The following is an 18,482-nucleotide window of genomic DNA, read 5'->3' on the forward strand; positions in this document are numbered from 1 at the left end:
GCGTTCCTGGACTAAAACATGAAGTTCCCCCAAGAGTCTCTGTACCACCTGGCCCACATCTGTGTCGGGCAGCAATAAGAGTTTAGTGAATCCGCGTAAACTCACCTTTCCCTGCTGATAGCTCTAGCCACATGATGTACCTGTGCCCTCCATTAAGTCTAGAGGGCTTTTCTGGGGAAATGGGGGGGGGGGATTTTTCTTCAGAAATATTCATTTAGTTTGCATAAATAAATGTCTTTGGTTTGAATTTTATAATGAGGTAATATATTTTATTGCCCCAACTTCTACGGATGAAAGCTCTCCTTCAGCTCCAAAGCTTGTCTCTGTCACCAACAGAAGTTGGGCCAATAAAAGATGTTACCTTACCCATCTTGTCTCTAATACCCTAGGACCAACAAGTCTATTACAAGCCTGTAATCTTTATCATGGCTTTCTGGAAAACTATGTTCTGCTCACAGGAGAATGAATATATTTCAATAGCTTGAATTAGCACAGGGAGAGCCCTAGTAAGTCCTGTAATTGTTTGCCCAAGGCTTTCTGTTTAGCATACCTATTTTAAGTTGTCAAACCATAGCCAGTTGGGCTGAAACTTTCCATGCATGCTCTCTGCCTCTAGCTACAGTTTTCTGGAAATTTTCAGTTAAAGCCATTCAAGTGATTCTGAGAATTAAATTAGAGGAAAATGGTTGTTTTGCCAAAACAAAAATAAATGTTTCTCTAGCCTTCACTGCAGGAGTGGGGAAACCTTTTTTGGGGTGGGAATCACTGACCCACAGAAAAATCAGTTGAAGGCCACACACAAGTGAGAAAAAAAATAAAATCCTCACTGACATGGCCCCTGACTGAGGAGAAAGACACTTCCCACATTCCCCTTGTACACCAGAGCCTAGTGTGGCCCAGGCTAGTAGATTTTGTGTGCTCCAGTCCCTGAGGCTGCCCAATGCTGGAGGGGAGCCCTGAGCTTCATGGGCTTGATCAAGGCAAGCCAGGACCGCATCAGACCCCCAGGTCTTAGGTTCTCCATCCATGCCTTACAGCATATTGGGGTATTGCTTGCTGCCTGAGAACACTACTCACTGGGGCTATGTCTAGACTGCAAGCCTCTTTCGAAAGAGAGCCTCTTTCGAAAGAGAGCATCTAGACTGCACGTTGAACTTTCAAAAAAGCGGCTTGCTTTTTCGAAAGAAAGCATCCAGTGACTCTGGATGCTCTCTTTCGAAGAAGCCCTATTTACATTGAAGAACGCCTTCTTTCGAAAGAGGAACTTTCAAAAGAAGGCGTTCTTCCTCGTGAAATGAGGTTTACCGCCATCGAAAGAAAAGCCGCGTTCTTTCGATTTAATTTTGAAAGAACGCGGCTTGAGTCTGGACGCAGGGGAAGTTTTTCCGGAAAAAGGCTACTTTTCCCGAAAAAACCCCTGAGTCTGGACACAGCCTATAGGAGAAGAGGAAGGACAAGTGAGAGAAGCCATTTCTAGAGATTTTCTTTTTTTCCATCTGAAATCTAATTAGCTGGAAAAGAGCTAAGGACAGGAAAGCACAAGCAATTTTGGACAGAGTTTAAAGTCAACCATAAAAGATTGTTACCCCCATATGAAGTTAAGGAAAGATGAAGCATAGTAGTTTCTGACAGATCTCCACCAGCTATTAGAATGTGCTACAGATGATCCAGGGGATAAGGAAAGGCTATGGAAGAAAATGTCTCACTTACCAGAATTAACCAGGATGATGAGATAACCTGAGAAAAAATTCTGACAAGAGTTCATTCTCAGCTCTCAGAAATTGCTACCCATATGTCAAGATGATGACAACAGTTGAAGTAAGCAAATTCTGAAAGCCTCTTCATCACCACCTAGAATGTAGTACTTGTGATCCAGGGAGGAGATGGAAGCATGTTTTCTTATGATAGAAAAAGTAAGTTTTTCCCATGTTGTTACAGTTAGCAAATTATGGCAATAAAGGTGATTCTGACTATGCTAGCTAGTCACATATGTCTACACTGCATGACTATTTCGGGACACTGGAGGTATCCTGAAATAGCTACCCCACATCCACACAAGCCACCTCTTTATTTTGAAATAAACCTTGTTGCGCGAGGGATAAGGGATGACTCAAAATAGCGTGTTATTGTGAAATTTGGCACTGTGTAGACGTGACAAATTTCAAAATAAATCTATTTCAAAATAAATTTGAAATAAGATACGCAATCTGCATAACGCAAATTGCGTATCTTATTTTGAGTTTAGGGTGCTGTGTTGATGCACCACTTGGAGCTCTCCAGCTACAGAACAAATGAGTGGTAGTGACTGAAGTTACAAGTAGGCAGGAAAGAACAACTCCCCCTTCCCATAGCTTTCAATAGCAAAACTAGGGTAGATTTTGCCTCTCTCTTGCCTTTCTGTTATTCAGTGTTATCACCCAAAGCCCTTTTTAAATTAATGTAAAACCATGCCTATAGTACAAGGCTGCATCTAGACTGGTAAGTTTTTCCACAAAAGCAACTGCTTTTCCGCAAAATTTCTGCAAGAATACTGACGATCACATGTAAGATTGTCAATGTTCTTGCGGAAATGCTATGCTGCTCCCATTCGGGCAAAAGCCCTCTTGCACAGATGCTTTTGTGCAAGAGGGCCAGTGTAGACAATGTGGTATTGTTTTGCGCAAAAAAGCCCCGATTGCAAAAATGGCGATCGGGGCTTTCTTGTGGAAAATCATGCCAGTCTAGACGTAGCCCAAATGTTGAATCCTAATCTGATTATAAACACAGAATATACACTGAGCTGTGCCTGCACTGAGATACCCTTCCTACCTTCATTACTGGGACACACAGTCTTTATTTACATTGTATGTACATCATTTATTTTTCATTCACCAAACAAGCAGAAAGAAATCTTTAAAACATACTGAAATACACAAAATCCCTGATTGTTTTTACCACAGAACAGCTGCCACAGAGGGAGTCGGCAAATTTCATTCCCATGGACCATTTTATAAAATTAGAATTAAGAAAACAGTTTGAGAGATTATACTTTTACCACTGTGCTGACCTTTCAGTTTGCTCATTTCTTCTCTTTTCATTTGAGATTACTGTATCATTTTAGAAAGTTAATGGGGAGCATAGAAGGTCCTGAGTAGTTTCAAGGATTATTGTTTCATAACACCTGAAACTGTCAATGTTTCTGTTCTCTTTTGAGTGTAGGTCACAAAGGGATTTAGCGTGAAGAAGAATGTGGCCAAGATTTTCTAAAGTGTTTATTATTACTAGGTGCTTCACTTTCCGGTGCACCATTTGAGCTGTTCAGCACATTGGGTCTTCAACACATGGTGAAATTCAGGAACTTGTAAGGCATCTCAGTTTGGGAATGAAAAATTGAGGCACTTAATATCACTGGTCACTTTTGAAAATCTTGGGCATCTATAGCTCATATATCACTGTAGAACACTGCATAATAATAGCCTTTGGGCAGCTTGAATCAGAATTTCCTGAAATAACATCTTTACAGTGATGAATATGCCAGCATCAATCAGAGCCATGCAAATAAAATAAACAATATTAGAATTAAACCCAGTTAGGTTACTATTAAACTATTAAGGTTGCCAATAAAAAGGTTAATATAAATGAAAATTCTCCTGCTATCTAACTCTGTTCATCTTATTGTAATTTGGGTTTCCAAAGCATATAGGGTCAAATTCTCCATTAACATCTGTGTGCCAAGTCACATACAGGTTAATATAACCAGGCGCACTCAGATCCCACTGAGATTATTTTGTAGGATCAGAATATGACTAGAACAAGACATATTTAATGTCATTGATATTGGGCTTGATTGGAGCACATTTATGCATTTCCAGTTGGGTCTAACCCTGCAAATAGTTCCATTAAATTAAATGGGACTTCTTATGGCAGAAGGTTCTATTCAGCTTGAGTAAGGCTGTAGCAATTTGGCCTATATAGTTATTATTTATTTTGGCTTCATAGGACATGTACAGTTCCACTCCCACATGCTTAATCATTCAGAGAAAAGTGTTATCTTTAGTTATTCCTTCAAATTAATGTTTATACTTAAACTAAATCAAGGAGATTAAATTTAAGTTGTTATACACTTATTTCTGAGGCTATTAATTTAGAGCATAATTATACAACTTCATTATATATTTGTCTTATATTGAATAAACACATCATTTCAAAATAGATATATTCATATAGAGCTGAAAAAAAATCCCTTTGACATAATTTATAGAAACACAAAATATGGATGGACAGTGGAAATGTATTGACCCATCAGTTCCTAGTAATTTTCTGCTAGTAACAGAAGAATTGATGCTGAGGTCTATGCTTCTTTTCAAATAATTGTTTTGTGGTTGATGAGGCTACAGGCAGGTTCAACTGTCAGCTCTAAGCTTCAGCCATCTGTAGAGCAATTTGTACAATGGGAAAATCAGATGACTCCCTCTTCAGGCTGGCAAGACTGATGGGATTGGTTCAAACAACTTCTAGCAAAACAGAATCTTTGATACAGAGTGTTTGTTGTAAAACAAGGATTAAATGTACTGGGTCAGATTCTGTGGTGCTCCGTGACTGCTTTATACCACCTCAGAGAGAAAATCTGGCCCTAAAGTCAATTTACTCAGCTCAGGGAGAGTGACTGAAGTATAAAAGGAATCTTTCAGTACTATAACTGATTTAGGGACTCTTACATCACTTATGTTTCTTGTTTCCAGTGTAGCAAGGAAAAAGAGGTAGGTCAGAAGAAATTATATGTGGCTGGGGTATGCCTGAACCATGCTGATCCTCTGCTGCAGTTTCAGGTGCTTGTGGCTATTTGCATCCTGAAAAGTTAGAAGGGCCCTCAGGTTGGATTCAGATTAACTAATCCTCTGTTGCCACGCACGGATGTAGTCACATCAGTGCAAAGTGTGTCTAAATAGCTACCAAATCAGAATTATAGCATTTTACAATCATAAGCTGCAGAACAATGGCATGTCAGTTCCCGAATGTGTTAAATTTTGGGAGGCACGTACATAACAAGAAGTTTAAATCCTGGGTTAAATGCAAGTCCCACCTCCAACTTAAGTATTGAATCATTAACCTCTGTAAAATTATGTGCATAGAGTTTAGGGTGACCAGATGTCCTGATTTTAAGTAACAGTCCCAATATTCAGGGCTTTATCTTATACAAGTTACTATCACCACCATTCCCTGTCACAATTTTTTACTTACTCTCAGGTCACCCAATAGAGTTATAGTCAACATTTATAAATTGGTACTAATAAAATATTGTTATTAATCATTACGATTATTTAATCTAGTATAATACCATAAAAACCCTGTACAGTTGCCATGCTGTTCATACTGCCAGTAATGGTTTACTGAGCCTTTTGGGGGTTATTGAACACTTAGAATACAAAACCAAGAGGGCACATCCTCTTTTAAAAATGTTTTCTGGTTTTTTTACATAGGCAAAACACCCACTGAAGTGAATAAGGCCACATGGTACATCTGATAGCAGACCTTAGCCCATCATTTATGTCTTAACAGAGTCTTTCTTGGATATTCTGTGATATAGAATGCCTAGATAGGTTGATCATGATACTTTCAATAGGTTTCATGAAGTGTCTCATTCTTATCATATTAGTGTTATGTTTTTAATAAACCTAAATTCATGTAGATAATATCAGTATTAAAAGGAATTAATCAAATTATCATTTTAAATTAAAGTGAATGAATTATCACAGAAATTTATGTCCTGTTTCTAGCCAAAAAAAGTTGAAAAATGTCATAACATGTAATATATTTAATAGTTGAAGAATATTTCCCTTATCATTGATCACATTTAAAACAATTTATACATCATGTTAGAGGACTCTGAATTCTTTATTTTCTTTTATAAAAATATTCTAGTACATTTTTTGTTTTCCTTCAAAATAAAAGGAACCATCTTCTGATTTTAACAAGAGAAATTCTTGGGGGTGGGGAGAATTTCTCATTTTATCACTCATGTAATTTTATAGTAATAAAAAAGTCTTCTTAGACTTCTCAGTCTTCAATTTATTACTGTGGCCTCTATTGGCTCTTTCCTCTCACGTAACTGAAACCCCAAGTTCGTATCTGATGGTTCGTAACTTCTGTTGCCACTGATCACAAGAGATGCTAATGTACTTAGTCCTCAAAATGAGAGGACAGGAGCAAACCAACTATTGCACTAGAAAACAGCTTTGTGAAAGCTAAAACATAAATTAAAGTTAAAATCAGGTTTAATAATGAATTATTAAGTGTTAAGAATATTGTAAAATATATGTATTAAATGATAAATTAAATGATAAATTAAATTATATTTCACTATGTATCCCAGAAACTGTATTTCAATATGTATCCCAGAAACTGCATTTCACTATATAGCCCAGAAAAAAACCTTTAAAATATGGTGTGTTTTTAGAATCCTTCAGAAGAACGACTACATTTTCCTGATTGTTTATGAATTACATAAGAAGTAGAGGATGAGTCATTCAGTGTTCCAATACTTAACAAGGTTTACATTCAAATGTGAACATTCATCCATGAAAAAACTACATACTTATACCTAGTACAGGCTTCACGGCTAGTTGCATTGAAAGGATTATTACAATATTCAGTGACCCGAGGACTACATTGCTAAAAAACTTTCTAAAAAATTATGTAAGTGGAAAATGATTAAAATAAACTTTTATAAAGCTGTGTCAAAGAACCTGAGAATTAATATCTGTTCATCTTGTCACATCTCTTCCCTTGGCCCTCAGGAGGCAAGACACCAGATGATTTCCTTAGGTGGATTGTACATGTTCTGGGTCATATTCTCTGAATGAAATCACTAGCCTTTTATTCACAAAGCGATTTTCCCTTTCATCTGGTATATCTGAATAATGATGGCTTTCATAATTAAACATACTGTCTGAAATATAAAGGGCTTCAATAACCCTATTTACAAAAAAAAAATATATACTCAGTGCTTAAAAAAACAGAATACTGACATTGCTATGCTCCAGAAGACACAACTTATGGTGCTATACCATCAACATGGCCCAGGCAGCTGAAACTTTAACACCTAGATTTAGCCAAGAGTTACCACTACTGTAAGAGAAACTTTGTTATTCCTAAACTGGGGAACACCTTATAGTAATTACAGAGCATTAACAAATATGTCCACAAAGACCTTGTATCAAACTGGAACTTCCAATGACCATCCTCTCATATGAAATATTTAGTTACTGATTCCCAATAATATTCAGGATATCCTCAAAAGAAATAAAGAAGCAATCATTGTCCAAGTGGTTAACAATCTGGGGAGATGGATTTCATTAATCAGCCGTTTGTGTGGCAAAATTAATATACTGAAAATTAATATCCTTCCCAAATTTTGTATAGCCTGGATGGTCTCCCTATTTGTATTCATCAAACTTATTTTAAATTATTCAGTAATATTTTCAGAACATTCCAGTTTAGGGTAAAGATAAGGAACTGAGAAAGGTTCTGAACAAATTATAGCCCCCTTCTCCCATCTCTGTGGATTTAATTTTCCCAGTGTTGAAAATTACCATATTTCCTTTTTGTTTACTCAGACATTTTTTGTGGCTGTTAGCTATGACCACATAGACCGCACTTGATTTCAGATTGAATGAGAATTGATATACCGTATATTCCGGCGTACAAGACGACCTCTGAAGTTAAAAAACATCCCCCAAAAATCGGGGGTCGTCTTGTACGCCGGATGCCCCGCCGCCGGAGCCCCTCCGCGGCTTTGAAAGCCTCGGGGGAAGCCGGCGGCAGGGCATCCCAGGCGCGCATGGGCTGCCCCCCCGCCGGAGCCCCTCCGCGGCTTTGAAAGCCTCGGGGGAAGCCGGCGGGGGGGGCATCCCAGGCGCGCATGGGCTGCCCCCCCGCCGGAGCCCCTCCGCGCCGCCGCGGGGGGGGGAGAAGCCCAGGCGCTCCTGGCAGCTTTGCTCCCGGTGCCTCTGGTCTGCTGGGGACCATCTCCAGCAGACCAGGGACACCGGGAGCAAAGGAGGCGGAGGGGCGCTGGGGTATAAGATGAAACCCTATCTTTTAATTAAAAAGATAGGGGGTCGTCTTATACGCCCAGTCGCCCTATACGCCGGAAAATACGGTACTAGCTCCCCCTTTCAGGTATTGTAGGGCCAAATTATGATAGATTTGATAGCTGCACAGCTTGCACAATAATGTCTATGAAGGAGAAACTTGACTAGAAAGTTCTAGTTCCATCTGTTATTCTATTTAGAGACAGGCCAGTGGAGCAATCCTAGCTTTAAAATCAGGGTGAGAACCTTGATGTGGAGGATTGGATGGGACACATGAATCATGATTGTGTCATAGATAATTAACAGTGATAATTTTTCAACCATTTGTAGATCTTTAGAAATAATTTGACTTACTTGGCTCTGGAGCATGGAAATATCTCCAATTAAAGCATTTACTTGGATCCATCGAAAACCTCTACAACTGTTATTATTTTGGAGGAAATGTCCTGGATTTACATAGTCAGCCTATCTTTTTACAATTAGAACTTTTCATTTAAACCAGCTCCCTCTTTCCAAAACCAGTTTCTTAAAGGATCGTTTGGAGAGGCACGCTTTTTTCAGCTGCTACTCTAGTAGTCACCTTGAGTCATATCAGCATTGCATCCTTTTATCACAAAATTGCCAGTTCTTGGTACATAAAAGAAAACATCCAGAGATTAAAGTGTTGTGATTAACTATAGAAATACTGAACAGAAAAATACTCAGGGTATGTCTATGCTACAAAGTTAATTCGAACTAACAGACGTTAGTTCGAATTAACTTTGATAGGCGCTACACATGCAAACTGCTAGTTCGAACTTATTTCGTACTAGCGGTACGCTTAATTCGAACTAGGTAAACCTCATTCTATGAGAACTAACGCCTAGTTCGAATTAAGTAGTTCGAATTAAGGGCTGTGTGGCCACTTAATTCGAACTAGTGGGAGGCTAGCCCTCCCCAGCTTGCCCTGGTGGCCACTCTGGGCACCACCAGGGAAACTCTTCTGCCCCCCTCCCGGCCCCAAGCCCTTAAAGGGGCACGGGCTGGCTACGGTGCCTGTGCCAGGTGCAAGCCTACCAGCACCCAGCCAGCAGACCCTGCACCTGGCACGCCATGAGCCAGCCACCCGCTGCCACCCAACCCTCCGCCTCTTCCCGGGACCAGTCTGGCGGCTCCCAGGAGCCTGCCCAGGTCCGCAAGAGGCGGGGGCCTGCCTGGTCTAGTGCAGACATCGTGGACCTCATCCATGACCTCTGCGCTAGGCACAGGAAAGTGGCCGTCTAGGGCAGGAGAGCTGCCAGCCTGGCCACCCAGGAGCAGGTTGGCATGCAAATCAAGGTGGTCCAGTGAGACCCCCGACCCTGAGCCCTGAGCTTAGAATGGCCGTACTGGGTCAGACCAAAGGTCCATCTAGCCCAGTAGCCTGTCTGCCGACAGTGGCCAACACTAGATACCCTGAAGGGGATGGACCGAAGACAATGACCAAGCCATTTTTCTTATGCCATCCATCTCCAGCCTTCCACAAACAGAGGCCAGGGACACCATTCCTACCCCCTGGCTAATAGCACTCCATGGACCCAACCTCCATGACTTTATCTCACTTCTCTTTAAAGTCTGTTCTAGTTCTAGCCTTCACAGCCTCCTGCAGCAAGGAGTTCCACAGGTTGACTAATTGCTTTGTGAAGAAGAACTTTCTGTTATTAGTTTAAAGCCTGCTACCCATTCATTTCATTTGGTGTCCTCTAGTCCTTCTATTATGGGAACTAATGAAGAACTTTTCTTTATGCACCCTCTCCATACCACTCGTGCTTTTATAGACCTCTATCATATCCCCCCTCAATTTCCTCTTTTCTAAGCTGAGAAGTCCCAGTCTCTTTAGCCTCTCTTCATATGAGACCTGTTCCAAACCTCTGATCATTTTAGTGGCCCTCCCCTTTCCCACCCTCTCTTGCACCTTCTTTTCCCAGTCTCCCCGAGTTTTGTTCAATAAAGAGAGTTTCTATTTTTGAACACGTGTTCTTTATTTTGTACATCAGGAAGGGGGGCTTCAGAGGGGTAAGTGGAAGGAGGTATGAGCCCCCGATGGGGAGGACTGGGCTGGCTCTGCGGGCTCCTCGGGGTGGAAACTCTCCTGAAGCCCCTTGATTGACCCCCCCCTCCAGATGGCAGCCTGCAGCAAGTGCAGCCGGGCTGATGGCCGAGTGCTGTGGTGTGCCGAGTGTGGGCACTCAGGGCACTCCAAGCCAGGACTGCTTTGCAAGCGGGGAACCCCTGAGAACTGTCTGTCCGGGGTGGGGGTCGGGTCCCTTTAAGCACAGCCCTCGGCTAGCCTGAGGCAGCAGCTCCACACTCTAAGTCCTAATCTGATGCCCTGCCGGCACTGCTTCCGGCCATCCTTAACCTCAGTTCAGAGTCCACTCAGTGTGGACATGCTAGTTCAAATTAGAAAAATGCTAATTCGAACTAGTTTTTAAGTCTAGATGCACTAATTCGAATTAGCTTAGTTCGAATTAACTAATTCAAACTAAGTTAGTTCGAATTAGTGCTGTAGTGTAGACATACCCTCAGGAATTAGAGCAAATAAACAAGAAGTCTGAGCAGTTGATTTCAGTTGCGTGAGGTATTTGACTGTTAATTTGTTGCATGATTATCCTAGGGTAGCTGGCACCTTAAGAGAAGATCAGCCTTGGGCCTCCTGTGACAAGCTGAATGCAGCCTCTCCAGATGGAGAGAATGAAGGATAGATCTGAGGGAGAATAGGAAGCTCACTTAGGAGCTGGTAACATTCCAGCCAGGGGGATGAGAAGGAGCCTGGGAAGCTGTTGCTGGTTTGAGGAAGCAGCTGCAGGTGAGTGCTGCAGGAAGCAAGACTAGCTCCTGGGCAGAATAAAAGGGCCTGTTTGGATGGTAACCCAGCTCTGAGAAGGAGGGCTGGAGATGTCTGACTCAAGATGGAAGAACAGTTTGAATTGTGGAACCAGGAGCCAGCTGGGTGAAGCTGGCATGGAGATATCTTGTCTGGACATTGTAAGAAATAAGATAGATATTTAGTTTAATGGTGCTACTTAGGGATGTTAAATATTGGTTAATTGAACAGTTGATTAACCTCATGAATTCTTATTGGTTACTTTACTATTCTATAGTCCCCAGGGGTGGGACTGGCAGCCAGTGCACTCCAGCCCCACTCCCTAGGAGCCCCCTTCCACTGTGCACTGCTGCCTCCGTATCAGAAGCAGCAGCGTGGGGTGTCAGGTGTCAGGTGGGAGCTGGTCTGCAAGTAGAGCCAGTTTAAAAACCACCTCCCCTCACAGTCCAGCTGCCTGTCCAGAGGTGGGCTGAGCTTCCAGACCTGGCACAAGCTGGAACTGAGCCGGGCTGCCTGCCCACCTGGCTCCTAATACACTTTAAATGCAAAGCTGCTACACTTTAAATGTAGGTTAAATATTTGATGTGTGAACATCCTATAAAGCAAAAATATTATATTAAACAATAAGAATACTAATCCTAAGGATGCTCCAGTTTTCTGAAAGGGGAGTTCTTTCGGAAGAAGAGGAAAGAGAATAAAACACAGGTACCCTGGTGGCCCCTCCATCCATAGTAATCATAGTTGAAATGTGAGATAGCATCCACACTGAATGGACGCTATCTTTTGAAAAAGCTGCCTTTCAGAAGACGTTTTTTCACAATATCTCTTCCAGAAAGGCTTCTTCTGAAAGAAGCCTGTAGTCTAGACATAGCCTGGGACTTATTCAGACTGAATAAATTAATGTAATATAGTTGCAGCTTAACCCACATGCACTTTGGTTTATTATATAGGTGCCTGCTTATAGTCCTGTTATAGTTAATTGTAAAACTCTCATTGACTACAGTAGGAGAGCAGCGGGCCTAAATGTATAGTGTTATAACTGGAAAATTGTATTAAACATGTTACTCCTCAGGCAAAAAGTTTTGAATTACCAATGGACTGTGTTAACAATTATTAAATATGTTAAAATCATATTTAATTTTCATCAAAAAAAACCATCTGCAGTTGCTTTGACTCAGAAGATAAAAGATGTCAGATATATTAAATTTGAAGAAAAAATAATAATCCTCAAAATGAAAAATGCCAAAGGCAGCATAAAGGTTTAGACTAACTAATACACCCAATTTACAAAAATCTCCCCAGGAAAACGTAATGCAAATCAACATCTATAGAGCTCTGGAATGCCACATTGGTTTGAGATCTTTATAATAATTGATGGACCTAGAATGAATTCTCCTCAGTTTCTGTTTTAATGAATTCAACAAAATATTTTAGACAGCTAAATGAGCAAAGCCTTAGGTATGAAGTGTTAGTATTTTATGCCACTGTTATTTAAGATTAATATACCCCAACTATTTATAAGGCTCTAATTCCAGCAAGTGATGGTAATATAAATTTAATCCCAAAAATGAAGCTAAAATAATTAATTCATGTTTACAGAGCTCCCAAATGAAATTGGATCCTAATTTTATGGACATTTTGGCCTGGTCTACACTAAGCGGAAGGTCAAATTAAGATACACAACTCCAGCTAAGTTAATTATGTAGCTGGAGTTAATGTAGCTTAAATCGAGTTTCCATGCCATCCACACAGTGGAAATTCGACAGGAACAAATGATCCTATCAGCTTCCCTTACTCCCCATGAGATGAATGAGTACCAGTGCCAATGGGAGTGCCCTCTGAATTTAATTTAACCCATCTTCACTAGATCCACTAAATCAAACCCCAGAAGATCGACTGCAGCAGCAGCAGCAATTTTGCTCTTAGTGAAGATGTGGCCTTTGAGGGTATTTTCATTAAGATTTTATAATGAAACAATAAAGCCCAAATGTAAAATTCAAGTTTTTTGGAATAAGATGGAATTATAGCCTTAATGTATATATACTTTGAGAGTTCATTATTTATTATCATTTCTTAGAGTGCTAAGAAGCCAGCGTTATCTGCTCTGGGAAATAAGGCTAGCTTCATGTCTCCCAAAAGCAGTACTAGCTGAACTTGGTAAGGTGCTCTGTTCAGCTAGTGTAAGCAGAAAATTGCCATGCTGATATGAAGCATATATACAATAAGTAAGATGGCTGCCTACAGTGGAAATAATGAAGCCCTTGTGAAATCACTCTTTGATGTGGTTACCAGGCAGTGGGTTTGATAAACCAGTGAAGTTGCTCCCATCTGGAAGGGCCCTACTCTGTAAGAAAATTGAAGTTGTGGAGAAGACAGACACTTTAGACAATGAATAATGTCAGATGATAGATGTGGATGATGTGGTGTTTGTTTTGAGGTGCGAGACACATAGCAGTATGGGTTGGTTGTTTTCCTTTCAAAAAGTAATTTAGTGGACAGCAATTAAGTGTTCTTAAGTCAAGTTTGGAAGAATAGGTATGGGCTGAGTCTTAGCTAGGTTTGTTTCAACATTTTTTAAAATGTAGATATTTTTACTGCATTAATGATTTCTTTAGTTATTTATAACAGGAGTAATTAAAACTCTGTATTATAGTATACTTTCTGACTATACAGATTAAATATACTGTGCTGCATGGGTAATATGAGAGAAGTAATTTTTCCACTCTACTCTGCACTGATTAGGCCTCAAATGAAGTATGTTGTCCAGTTCTGGGCATCACATTTCAAGATGTGAAAAAATTGGGAAGCTTTTTCAACCTTCTAAAATAAGAAATTGTCTCCAATGCAGTCCAAGAACTTATTGGATAATCTGTGCCCCGCTGTGTTAGTTTCCCAACATATGTCTGGATAGTTGAAGACTCCCATTACCACCAAATTCTGTACTTTGGATGATTTTGTGAGCTGTTCCTTCTTCTGCCTGGGTAGGTGGTCTGAAGTAGACCGCTAGCATGACATCACTCTTGTTTTTTACCTCTTTAACCTAACCCAGAGACTCTCAACAAGTCTGTCTCCTATGTTCATCTCCACCTCAGGCCAAGTGTATACATTTTTAATACATAAGACAACATCTTCTCCCTGTTTTCCGTGCCTATCCTTCTTGAGCAAGCTGTATCCTACTATACCAATATTCCAATCGTGTATATTACCCCACCAAGTCAGAGGTGGCCAATCCACCATGGGCACAGAGTCAAGATAGCAGTGGATCCAGCGTGAAGAGTCAGGGCAAAGTTGTCGAGCAAAAAAAAAGGGGGGGACTGCCCTTTTAAAAGAAGCCCCTGGTCGCGTTTGGTTGAGCCCCTTTCAGAAAATGCATTTAAATATGTTTTGATGCTTTTTGGCCACAGCACGCTCCCGAAGCCCAACAACATCTTTCATGGCCGCGCTGGATGGCTCCCCTGCCCAGGTCAGCACAGGGAGCCGGGAGGAGAGGCCATTTTGGGAGCACAGGGGCGGCTTATGAGCCATAGGGGGGGCTTCACAAGCCGCACCTGGGGGGGGGGGGAAAGGGCCACATGTGGCTCGCGACCCTCAGGTTGGCTGCTGCTGAACTATGTAATAGTTGTGTTTATTTATTAGCACTTCAAGTTTTCCCCTGATTATTACCCATACTCCTTTCATTTGTATATAGGCATCTAAGGGTATGTCTACACAGCAAAGTTATTTCAGAATAATGACCACTATTCTGAAATAACTTTGAGCGTCTACACAGTCAAATGGCTATTTTGAAATAATTTCGAAATAGCGGATGGCTTATTTTGAGTTCTGTAAACCTCATTCTACAAGGAATAATGCCTATTCCAAAATAGCTATTTCAGAATAGGTGCTGTATAGAAAGCGAATTGGGGTTATTTTGAAATAGGGGTTCTCCAGCCCTTTCCCAGCGTGCCCTGGAGGCCGCTCTGACCACACACAGAAAAACTATTCCTCCCCACCTCCCCTGGAGCTCTTAAAGCTGCAGCCTCTGCAGGCAGTGTTTGTGGCTTGCGGCAGGCATGACAATCCTGAGCCATCCTGCAGCTGCCCTGACTCCATTTCGGCCCAAGGTGAGCCAGACAGACACTGCCAGCCAGCCCTCCACTGATCCCCAGGAGCATTCAGCCAGCTTCCAGGAGCCAGTCAAGGGCTGCAAACAGCATGCGCCTTCCAGGTGTGGTGTGGAAGTTCTGGACCTTATTGAGGTTTGGGGGAGGGGGGGTGAGACAAACCTCCAGGATCTCTGCACCAGATGAAGGAATGCAGACGTCTATGGCTGCATGGCAGACAGTCTGGGGAGCAAAGGCCACATCCACACCCTTGGGAGCAAAGGCCACTTCCAAGAACAGGTGCGGATGAAGGTCAAGGAGCTCCACCAGGCTTGTTCCAAAGCCAAGGAGAGCAGCTCCCAATCCGGGGTGGAGCCTCACACCTGCCCATATTATAATGAGCTGGCCCACACCCTGGGGGCAGGGCAGTCCATTCCTCCTCCCCCCTCCTGTAGTTATAGACTCCAGGGTGGAAACGCCTGTCGTCATCATCGCTGGGGGCCCACAGGATGGTGACGAGGAGGAAGGTCCGGGACCTGGACGAGGCCAGCCTGACCACTGAGCTGACCCAGGAGCCCTGAGTTCTCCCTGCTGACATCTCCCAGGCATCTTCCAAGGTGGGGGAAGGAACATTGTGTGAGTGCCATCGCTTTCCCCTCATGCGGGGGGGGGGGGGAGGGGGAACTAGGTGCTCCACACTTGGGCCTTGCTGACCACGGATCACGCAGCAGCCTGTGCTATGTGGGAACATGTGCCATGCCGCTCTTGGGCATGTGGCCCTAGCAGGCTGTGACACATGAGCCTTCAGCTACTGGCCACAGGGTGTCTGGAGAAACCTGCCATGCTCCTGACTCCAGGGTGGGACACCCTCCATCCACAAGCCCCCTACCTCCAAAAGCCCCCTCTAGAAGGAGGCAGGGGACATTCTCCCCCCCCCCCCCCCCCACACACACACACACACACACAGCACTCCTGCACATGGCACATGGGCATGGCCACAGTCTCGGGACAGCCCCACTACTGGCCATAGTGCACATGGCTCCAAGACAGTGCCAAGAACTGTTGTACTCAGCTTGCAGAGGGGGGCTGGGCTTCAGGCACTGTGTCCCCTGGGATGACTGACCATCATTGTTTGTTCTCCACAACCAGCTGCAAGTGGAGGGTAGCCCACACCACCCAGGACATCCTCCTGAACCCGAGGCTTCTGCAGGCACGCACGTCCGATGGATGAGTACCAGCAACAGCATCTGGCGGCATTGTGAGCCCTGCACAGGACCATTGCCCCCTGGGTGGAGAAGGACCTGCAGCTACAGCAGGAGAGCTGTTGGGAGCTGCTTGCACAGGGCTGCTCTCTGTGCAGTAATGTGCACACCCTAGTGCAGAGCATGCTGCCTCCTCCCACTCCAGCCTCTGCTCCCTCTCCAGCTATCGCTCCTCCTCTCACTCCCTCCACCCCTCCTGCTTCTCCCTCCACACCCTCTCTACCCCCCCCCCATGGACATTGAGACCCCCACACCCACAGTGGTAGGCACTAAAGAGGCTAGTGACACTCCCAGCCTGAGCCCTAAGCCTCTCTTCCTTCTGTCTCCCACTTCCAGCTCCCTCCTCCAAGGTCCCCCCCCTTCTTCCACCCTCTCTCCTCCCATCTCTCCTGTTCTTTCCCTTCTCTCTCCCCAGTTGCATTGACCCCCCAGTTCTGAAAAATAAAGAAACTTATTTTGTTTTTTCTTGGCCAAACTTGTGTTTATTTGTTCATCAAGAATGGGGGGAAGAGAGGGGTAAGTGGAAGGACGGCAGTGAGGAGTGAAGCAGAAGCCCCCACTGGGGTGGACCAGGGAACACTGTCACTATTCCCCTGGGGAGAAGCTCTCCCTCAGGGCCTCTCTCATGTGCACAGCCCCCTGATGGGCCTGCCGGATGGCAGCCGTGTGCGGTTGCTCCTACACCCTGCCTAAGCAGTCCACCTTCGCCCCCCACCCTGGCAGGAGGGCCTCCCCCTTCCTCTTGCATACATTGTGCAGGACATAGCATGCAGCCACCACATGCAGAATGTTGTGATCCCCAAGGTCCAGGCAGGTGACGAGACATCTAAAACGCGCATGCAGGTGGCCCAAGGCACCCTCCACCACCATGTGGGCCCTGCTCAGCCTGGCATTAAATGCCTGTCATGAAGGGTTGAGGTGGCCGGTGTAGGGCTTCATGAGCCACGGCTGTAGGGGGTTAGACTGCATAACCCAACAGGCATATGGGCATGTCCACATCCCTGACCCTGATGTGGTAGTTGGGAAAGAAAGTTCTGGATTGCAGCTTCTGGCAGATGCTAGAGTTCCTGAACACCCACACGTCATGTGCTTGCCCTGACCACCCAACATTTATGTCTGTAAACTGGCCCTGGTGGTCAGTCACAGCCTGCAGGACCACCAAAAAGTTTCCCTTGTGGTTAATGTACATTGATGCCTGGTGGTCTGGGGCATGGATAGAGATGTGAGTCCTGTTGACAGCCCCTCACAGTTGGGGAAGCCCAGGGCACCAAACCCCTTGATGATGGAATCCACACCTGCCAGGCAGATGACTCTGCACAGCAGGGTGCTGTTGATCACCCTGACCACCTGCAGAAAGAGACAAACAAACTGAGAATCACAGGGGGGTGCCAGGGCACCTGTGAGTTCTCTCCCTTCCCCTTCCTATTTCCCCCCCCCCCCCCCACCAGGAGCAACCCCCTGCAATCATAGCCACCACAGGCAGGGCTTTAAGCAGGCAGGACAGAACAAACCCTCCCAGGGAGGGGACTTGCACCACCTCCATCCCCACACCCCCTTTCTTGAGGGAAGCCCATTCCCTCCTTCCAACCCCGTCCTGGGACAGTAGCCTGAGAATGCCATACCTGCATGAGCGGGGCCCCAACAGTCTATCTCCCCACGCCGAACTGGTTCCCCATGGATTGGTAGCTGTCTGGTGTGGAGAATTTTCAGAGGGCGATGGTGACACACTTCTGGAGGGGAATGCCAGACCTCATGTCACCTCAGGGCAGGGACAAGCCACTCACACAGCTCGAGGAAGGTGACCTTCTTCATTCTGAAGTTCTGGAGCCATTGTTGGTCTCCCCAGCACTCCAGAATGATGTGGTCCCACCAGTCTGCACTGATGTCCAGATGCCAGATGCGGTGGGGCACAGAAGCCAGACCATGGCGGCAGAATTCAGGTCCTATAGCCACTCCCCCACATACCCGAGGAGGGTCTCCAAGAAGCCGTGGGGGTTGGGTTCCTGCAGAGCCTGGGAGGCAGCCTGGAGAAGTGCTGCGTGACTTGCAGCAAAAGCTCCAAGAGCTGAAGACTGCATGGAGGCAGCTCCTGGTCCATAGCAAAGAGTGCTGTGGTGTCCTGAATCAGGGCAACCAGAGCAAAAAGAGAAAATGCTTTGCTGTCCCTCAGCGAGGTAAGCAATCAATCGAGGAAACCTGAGAGACAGCTGTCCAGGGGGTT

The 18,482-nt window shown here is 44.2% G+C and overlaps 1 protein-coding gene across 1 annotated transcript in view; it reads right to left on the reverse strand.

Moving 5' to 3' along the window:
* The window catches only part of LOC102462261 (gamma-aminobutyric acid receptor subunit pi-like), a 60,679-nt gene extending 42,669 nt beyond the window's left edge, over positions 1 to 18,010 (reverse strand). The window contains exon 1 of the mRNA XM_075935217.1: positions 17,884 to 18,010. Within this exon, the coding sequence (XP_075791332.1) occupies positions 17,884 to 17,889 (6 nt within the window). The 5' untranslated portion in view covers positions 17,890 to 18,010. The remainder of the gene's footprint in view (positions 1 to 17,883) is intronic.
* Between the last annotated feature and the right edge of the window lie 472 nt (positions 18,011 to 18,482).

This window comes from Pelodiscus sinensis, chromosome 8 (assembly GCF_049634645.1).
Source record: "Pelodiscus sinensis isolate JC-2024 chromosome 8, ASM4963464v1, whole genome shotgun sequence".
NCBI lineage: Eukaryota > Metazoa > Chordata > Testudines > Trionychidae > Pelodiscus > Pelodiscus sinensis.